Raw genomic sequence first — 9,239 nt, forward strand, 5'->3', positions numbered from 1 at the left:
TCCCAAGATATTTGAAAACAACAAAATTGAAAAAAATTCAACAAAACTTAAAGACATAGAATGAACTTTCCACACACTGCACTACAAATCATTACAAAAATTCTCCCAAATAGCGTGCCAATAGTGAACAGTACTAAATTCGAAGTTATAATATGGCAAAGAATGGTCGTTGAATTGAATATTAATAGGAAAAAGGTGTACCTCCATTCTTTGAACGAAAGCAAACTCGAAACAAATTATTGCTTATATTTGCAATGAATATAGTGTGTTGTATGCGAACTTTAGGGTTTGGAAAACTCGACAATCGTAGTCGATGAGTGAGGAAAGAATAATATGTGTGTCTATTGTTGTTAAGCAGTTCTTGGAAGCATTATATTTTATTTTAAGTACAGGGAAGAACACTTACTTCCAAAACACCTTACTAGAGTTCTTGGCTAATCCCTTATATTACAAAAGAAATTTGGGTATTTGTATAACCAACTTAGGTTCATCTTAACCCCGGATCTATCAAGCTCTGAGAGGGATCAAATCTCTTGAGATACAAACTTATTTTAAAATTAAAAGATATTTTATCCCTCTCGGCGCTTGATATATTCAGGGTTAAGATGGATCTAGGCTAGTTTTTATATACGCACATACCATTTCTAGGCTGGATCCATATCTCCCTCTCTCTCTGTCTTCCCTCCCACTCTACTCTCTCTCTCACTCTCTCTCCATCTATCCCTTGTCACCCTCTCTCTCTCCACCTTTCTCTCTATACATATTTCTTCTTTTTTTCGTCCCCCCTCTCCCCCTCTATCTCTCCTTATCTTTCTCAAGTCCTCTCTCTTTTCCTTCCTCTCTCTCCTTCTCTCTCCGAACTCCCTCTCTCTCTCTCTCTACCCTCCAAATTTTTCACTATCTCCCTCCCTCTCTCCTTCTCTCTCTCCCCTTCTCCTCCCCTTCCATCTTTGTTTCCCCTCTCTCTCTCTCTTCCCTCCTCTCCTCTCTTACTCACTCCCTCTCCATCTCTCCCTTGTCACTCCTCTCTCCACCTCTATCTTTTTATGTTTTTGTTCTTCCCTCTCTCTCTCTCACCCCCCTCCAACTCCATCTCTCCTCTCCTCTCTCTCAAGTCATCTCTCTCTACCTTCCTCTCTCTCCATTTTTCTCCCCCCATATCTCTCTCTCTTCTCCTTCTCTCTGTCTTCCCTCCTCTCTTCTCTCCCTCTCTTTCCATCTCTAACTTTTCACTCCCTCTTTCTCTACCTCTATCTCTCTATGTCTTTGTTCTTCCCTACCTCTCTCCTCCCCTCAAACTCCATCTCTCTCCCTCCCTACCTCTCTCCTCTCCATCCCCTCCTCTCTCTTTCTCTCTCTCCATTCAAATGATGGAGACTTTTCGCTCTATGTAATCAATGCCATATGCAATGTCTAAAATATTTTACATTTTAATTTTTTATTGCGAAATGAGTTCTGGTTTGTTGGCATGTGGTATTGATAAGCTATGGTATTGTAACAAAACCTATTTACTAGTTAATAATATCCATGGTAAAGTGAAGGTGGATATCCTTGGTTGAGAAATTTGTTATATTCTAAGTATTGAGTTTTTATGTACTTATTAATTAAATATAAATATGATTATAGAATCATTATTAGTCCTGCAAAAACATGACTCTAATAATAGATTTGTCTATTGATCACTATTAGTTTAACATTGACCAATGCAAATTATTAATATTTAATTTTGAAAAATAAAAAAATTATATTTCAATATTATTAAAAATATATACCAATAAAACTATTTAATATTTCAATAAAGATATTTACCCATCTTATGATATGAAAACGAGACATAGTCAAGACAACGAAGGCTAAAACCTGCATTAGAATATTGTCATTTTCTTGAGTGAGCAACACTATTTACGCTCAAACTTTAGAGGTAGTACAACGTACTAAACGATCATGTAAATTTGGCTTAGGTCTCCAATATTTATTGGAAAACATATCTTCAAAATTAAACATAGGAATCATAATGAAGACAGGTCGTCCTAGTCACTTTGGAATTTGGCTTTGCCACTGCCTTATTGCTTTTGGAGAGACGTATATGCAGAGTCCAGACTAGTCATCAGGAAACCATCCAATTCTTGTCAAAAATATCATGGTGGTTGGAGATTGTGCATATAAACATAACTTTGGGATGACAAGCCCACAAATGATGTATACGGAGGTTCGGTTGTACTTCCTTACGAACGATTCCGCTTCAAACCATAGTTACTAAATTCGAATTCGTATTCGATTTGGCATGGAAAAAATTTGATTACTTAAAATATAATATAAAAAAATTTAGAAATATAGATCTTTCATTTTTTTAAATAAAAAAAATAAATCTATACTTACAATATATTTAAAAAAAAATTACTTAGTCAAATTCTAAATTTTAATATAATTCTTAAAAATGAAAAATAACAACAATATTAATTAATAACTAAAGCAACTTAAATGTCTTTTTGTAGATTTTTCAAAAAGTTGTTTAGAGGGTAGATAGAAACACACCAAACTTTAATTCATGGTTTCGATTTCCTTTCTGTGAGAAAGAAGAGAAGTATGAAATTCAAATAAAAAAAATGGAGAATATATATTTTATAAATATTCATAGATAAAAATTTATTATTCTTTGTTATAAGAAATTATTATTTTTAACAAGTTTAAACTTATGATTAATCCCAAAGAATTTATCAAAATAAGTATAGCTTACTATTTTATACAATATTTTAATATAAAATTTATTGTTTTTTAAGACTCTAATTTTTTTAATATGCAATTTACTATTTACTATACTTTTTAATATGGAAATTTATATTTTTAATATTTAAATATTTATTTTTTTATTAACAAAAATCTTTACCAAATTAGATGGTAAGCATTTTTTAATATGGAATTTTATGTTTTTAATGTTTTAAATAATACAAAAATTTCTATTTGAAATATTAATTTTTTATTAAAATTTTTAGATGGTAACTGCATTTTTTTTAAATTGAAAATTTAAATTTTTAATGTTTTGAATAATATAGAAATTTCTATTTAAATATTAAATTTTATATCAAAATATTTTTTTATAAAATTAAATAATATAAAAATTTCTATTTTTAAATATTAAATTTTATATTAATAAAAACACTTTATGAAATTCCATCCTAATTATAATATTTTAAACTTACCCTTTACACTTTATTATAATTTTTTTTTAATATAAAAAAATATATTACCTAATTCCATTATAATATATCGTACGGAATCGCAGCCGAACCGAATCGTACTGTCGTATTTTCGAATTTCTGTCCAGTAGGGCCGAATTTGGTAGGTATGCTTCAAACGATAAAATAATTTTTTTTGTTCGGAAATGTCCTGGATTGAAGGATTGAAGAATTTCTGCAACTCTTAACTAGAGTTCGTGGAAGACTGCATTCTTGGAATTGTAGCATTTAGTTGATGTCCTGTATTGAAGTATTCATTCCACCCTTTATTTTACTATTGTTTAACATGCATGCCATTCTAAATAGTCCAAAACTAAGGGAAAGCAAAATTATGAAAACCTTCTGGAAATTAGCAAATGTAAATTAGGGTTTCAAGAAATTGCGAAAAACTAACCAAAAAAAATATAGATGTTAAGAAGGGAATATCACACTCTTAATGAAGTCAAATAAAGAGAAGCTCAAACCAGCCAACTATTTACAAAATGGCTCTGACCTGCTTTCGGGAAGCCTTAATTCTGTGACATGGGTCGACCTGTCGGTGAAAGCATCTAAATCAATGATGTTCTAAGGACTAGAAATTGGTAGAGGAATTGTTCTCATGGTTTAAATCTGATCAAATAAATTTCAAAAAATTTCGCAGTATCAATGTCTGAATCACGTTTTTTTATGATGAAAAAGATTCAGCACTATTAAAAAATTTTAGGACACACAAAATCTTGAAATTTGATAAATCTTAACCAGATTTTATGGAAATTTTGCTAAAATTTCCATGCTTTTATTCCAAGTAAATTTGCAAACTCGACCCGGACATAAAAATAAAAATAAGCCTCGTGATTTGAAATGAAATTAAAGCGCCAGAAAATCGCACCTGGACATCTAAAGAAATAAGAATAATGGGAGGAATCCACAGCGGGTGATGCAGGGGAAATAAGATAGAGAAGATTTGGATAATAATATGCACTCCGCATAAAAGTGATTAATGCCATATAGGCTACGATACATACGAATTGTTTGATATAAACCATTTCTAGATCAAACGGTATATATCTCAACCTGTATCCTGTTAATTGCATTGCTGCAGGGCGTATGTTAATAACTCAAGATCGTGTATGTTGATAACCCAAGATCTGAGTGACTCTGGCAGAATAATTACTACTGTTATGGTATCATAGCAGGGTAAGATTTGTTTGTTTTTTTCTTTTCTTCTTTCTGAAATGGACTATTGCAATTCTTACATTGTCACTTCGAAAACAGAACAGAAGAGAAGGAACCCCCTCCTAACACGAACCATGCGCTAATAGATTTACCATGGCAACTGCAGGACTAATTGGTTGCATTTCAGAAAACAACACAAGGAAATAACTTAAACCCAAATTCTTCAGAGGCAGGATGACTTAATTGAAGTGATGTTACTGGTATGGCACAGTGGATATTGTGAGTTGAACAGATCGAAATCGCCACCTGTGGAGCTTCAATCAATTAGAGAGTAGAGTCCACACAAACCCAAAACCCAGTCTACCTGGCAGCAGATTCCAAGGGCACTGTTACCTGAGAGACCTTAGCCTTAAAGGTAAAGGTCATTCAATCTCAACATCAATTTCAAAAGATAGCTAAAACAAATATAGCATCCTCCAACCTGCGAATTAAATACAATAAAAAATTTGCTTTTACTCCATGAAATCACATAGAAAATAGTGCCAATGGTCGACCCCTCAATATAGGCTCAGGGATAAGGTGCGACATACATAGTTGTAATGAAAACTAAACAATACACCATTGAATTCAAATGCCCATACCCATTAAGCTCCCCTAAGGGATCAATCCTGCTATTCGGCAGCAAACACCGTAGTGGTAATGCAATCCAGCCCACATCCACAAGTTGGGGAAACATCAAAATCGGAGAGAGGGAAGGCAGCAGAGAATGGTCCCACGTAAAATTCTAATTTCCCATCATCATCATCGCCCTCGCCCCCTCTGAGTTCTACTTTAGATATGTCGAGCCATACAAACAGAATTTTGACGCTTATCCCTTTCAAGTTCTTGAGAGAGCCAGGGCTGATCTTTCCTGAGATTCTTCTCTGATACTTCAGCTGGTACACTGCTTCGATCCCAAAGCTGCATGCCCCATCTCCATCCACCTCCAGAAACACCTCAAAACTCCCGTCTGCATCATTGAGAAAATAGTCCGTGGCATTTGTGGGCAGAATTCCCTTGGGAAACTTAAACGATTCCATTACATCATACACTGACTCCCCAGTACCATTACTATCTGCCCCCGCAGAGATGAAAAGAAATGGAAAAATCAGAACCAGAGCTGCTCCTACCAGGAACCTACTGTGCCTGTCACCCATTATCCTCAATTTCCACAACTTCGATCCTTGATCCCTCTATTGTATGTCAAAATATCCTTAGACAGAGAAAGAGCACGCAAAGGTTGGACCGAGTTGAAGCATGTAAATGATATCTATCAATGTTTTTACTCTCCCCCACCCCTAGGCATTTATAACTGAAATGCAGGACTCCAGGTGAATGTGAAGATTTCTGGACACGGACCCATTCTCGAGACCTTTTTTTTATTTTTATGCGGTGGTAATATTATCCAAACATCTATTTCTCTTTCATTTAAACGAAGGGCGGGTGTATTTCTCATAATTTTTTTTTTTTAATGAGAAATGTGTATTTCTCATAATTTTTATTTTTTTAAAATGAGAAATGTGTATTTCTCATTCTTTTTGGAATGGGTAATTGGTTGAGTTTGGGAATCGATTTTGATTGTTACTACTATAATTTTAATTTTAAGGTAAGTTGGGTCGAGTAGATTCCCACCATTATCATGATAAACTAAATGATTATTGATAAGTTTGAAGTTTTATAGAGATATTTATTTTACATTTTTATAAAATTACCAATAAATTTACAAAAAGTTGTTTTAATATATTTTATATATTTCGGATTAATCACGATATTATTTGGTGGATTTTTTGAATAAACTAATGTGGTTCATCTTTAGAACAAAAAGTGAAAAAATCCATAGATCCTAATGAATAAATAGCAAGAATGTATGCGAGTCTAGAATTTAGAAACTAGCCATTAAGAATTAGTTACTTAATTAATAAACTAATATTTTTTATTTTTTTTTAATTCTAGTGAAAGACTAATTGTTATAAATTAGCCGTTAATTGTTTATATAAATTTGTAATTATTTATTAATAATATTAAATTATTATATATATATATATATATATATATTATTGATTATAATAACCAATTTTATTTATAAAAGACCAAAGTCAAATAAAAACATATTAATAATACACACTAACTCTATTTCTATTTCATAAATAAATAAATAAATAGAATAATAATAATAATAAAATATAATATAATATCTACTAATTATTTACACATATATGCAATTATTCATTAATAATAATACTATTATTTATATATTATCTATTATTATAAAAAAAGAGGGGAAAATCAAAATGAAAGAGTTGGAATTCATTTCTTACTTAATTTCCACCCATCATCCCTATTGACATTGATAGCATGTTTCACGATCTCAATAGCCTATCTTAGCTTCCTATGGTGGAAGTGATCAACCTTGGCAATGACCTTCACATCCTCAATGCAAACATGGTGCTTATATTTCTCTGCATGCTCCGCACGAGCTGAAGAGCGAGATCGGTTGTGCCGGAACTTTGTTGCATGCTCTTGGATTCTCTGTTTAATAGAGCAGCCGATCTCCCCAATGTAGGGAACCCCACAAGAACATGGGATCGAGTAGACTCCTTTCATGTCCTTGGGGTCAATAGGGTCTTTAATGGATCTAAGAGAATTTCTAATGGTATTAAGGGGCTTGAAAGTAGAGGAAACATTATTCTTCTTAAGAATATGGGCAATCCTGTCAGTGGTCCCCTGGATAAACGGGAGCTGCACCTTAGAGATTGGGCCATCACGAGGAGGCTTAACCCTCGATTCTTTATGGGCTCTTTGGAAAGCCTTGAGGCCTTGAGATCTGCTATAGCCATTATTTTCAAAAACTTTAAGAAGATGAGATTTTTCCTCTTCTAGGTGCATCTCATCCAAAATTCTTAAAGCACGGGTGACTAGAGTACTAAGAACCCCGAATTTTTGCGCCGGAAAATGATAAGAACTGGAATGAATATATTATTCTGTGTGAGTTTTCTTACGAAAGACTCGATGAGAAACAGAACCATCATTCATTCTGGAGAGAAGGATGTCTAGGAAAGGAAGACACCAATTCACCTCAACCCCCATTGTGAATTTGATGGAAACTTATTGAGAATTAAGATGATTAAGAAACAAATCCAAATTTTCGTGACCATGAGGCCAAACGACACAAGTATCATCAACAAACCACTTCCATTTTTTAGGGAGAAATTGAGCTTAGACTAAGGCCTTAGCCTCAAAATCCTCCATGAATAAGTTATCAACTATAGGGGAAAGATGAGAACCCATCACCACCCCACAGGTTTGTTCAAAGAACTCACCTTGAAAACTGAAGAAGGTAGAGGTGAGGTAGAGGCCAACTAATTTTGTAGTGTTATTGGCAGTGATCCAATTTATGACATCAATGGCCTCTTGAATAGGAATACTAGTGTAAAGGGAAACAACATCGAAATTTAAGACAAACCTCTTCTATCCCCTAGCTCTTAACCCTACTTTATTGACACTCCTCCTTAAGGAGGAAAGAGTTTAAGACCCTAACAAATTGCAACACATTTCTCTATGAAATGTGATCTACAAAGCCATCACCAAAGTCTTGGACAACAAATTAAAACCCCTTCTAGTCATCTCCGTAGAACAATTTGGTTGCGTGGAAGGAAGATTTTTTTTGGAAAGTATTATCCTTGTTCATGAAACGATTCACTTCCTAAATACCTCAAAGAAACCAAACACGAGCATCGATATGGATTTGTCTAAAGCTTTTAATTGTTTAAGCTAGCAATATATATCACTATTTTATATTTTTTTTTATATAAATAAAATAAAAATACAAACCATGACACCATTAAATTACAAAAACCCTTTTGTATATATAACCTATTTTTATATCTACATTACTTTTAGGTTGCTAATATTTCTTGATCCACCCTACCAAATCTCTTTTCATTAGCCATATTCCCATGAATTTGTCGATGAGAGTGTGATACTGTATGCACTAAATATTCTCAACAATTATGTGGGAAAATATCTCGTATTTCGGAGTAACCTCAGCTTGGGGGATACATGTTCCAATTTTCCTTGCTTGTGACACTTTCAGGCCACCTGAGTGTTGGGGCAACCATTGTCTAAACAATAGATGAATTTTTGTTCTAGGTTGTTGAGCTAACTTCCTTGCTTTTACGTTGGTCAACATTGTTGGATTTGTGTGGATTTCAAAATATTTCTCCTCTTGATACTACTTTTAGAAGAAGGGAGCAACATCCCCCTCCTCCAGGCACCATGGATATTAACTAAAAACTCTAAAGTGTTTTTAGAAAGCCTAAATTAGTAGAGATCTCTTTTAATTCACATATATTTATACATTGGGCATCTTAAATATCTTAATCATAAACTATTAACTATACATTTATATTTTCAAAAGATTCTTATCAAATTCCTTTATAATGTTTTAATAAAAAATATGGTATATTAAAACTTTATGATATATTAAAAAAATTAAGATTGTTAGCCCACAAGGCATAGAGTAGACAGTGATCTGAAAGTGGAATAGGTGATTTATTCCTCTCTTTCCAAAATCAAATGAAACAAAAACTAGGACCGTGTTGACGCAGCAAGTATGAAAATGGGTCTTCAAAAGCAACATGCTTGTTCAGTGTCCCTTCAAACATGAATTAGTTCTCATCTGCAAATTAATCATAATGAACAACACATACAATTCATGTAAACATAAAGAAGAAGAAACACAAGGTTTGATGACGGAGTTCACCCCTCTTGGGCTACATCTTCGGGTCTGTCAACATGACTAGACCACTC

At 33.3% G+C, this 9,239-nt stretch overlaps 1 protein-coding gene across 1 annotated transcript; it reads right to left on the bottom strand.

Annotated features, from left to right (window-relative positions):
* Positions 1-4,294: 4,294 nt before the first annotated feature.
* Positions 4,295-5,794, bottom strand: LOC149205421 (uncharacterized). The gene has a single exon (XM_089393465.1). It carries the CDS (start codon positions 5,585-5,587, stop codon positions 5,063-5,065), a length of 525 nt encoding a protein of 174 aa, XP_089249591.1. The 5' UTR covers positions 5,588-5,794; the 3' UTR covers positions 4,295-5,062.
* Between the last annotated feature and the right edge of the window lie 3,445 nt (positions 5,795-9,239).

The sequence above is a fragment of the Pinus tabuliformis genome, chromosome 1_2 (assembly GCF_031772625.1).
Source record: "Pinus tabuliformis cultivar Carrire ecotype Pingquan chromosome 1_2, CPIR1, whole genome shotgun sequence".
Taxonomy (NCBI): Eukaryota; Viridiplantae; Streptophyta; class Pinopsida; order Pinales; family Pinaceae; genus Pinus; species Pinus tabuliformis.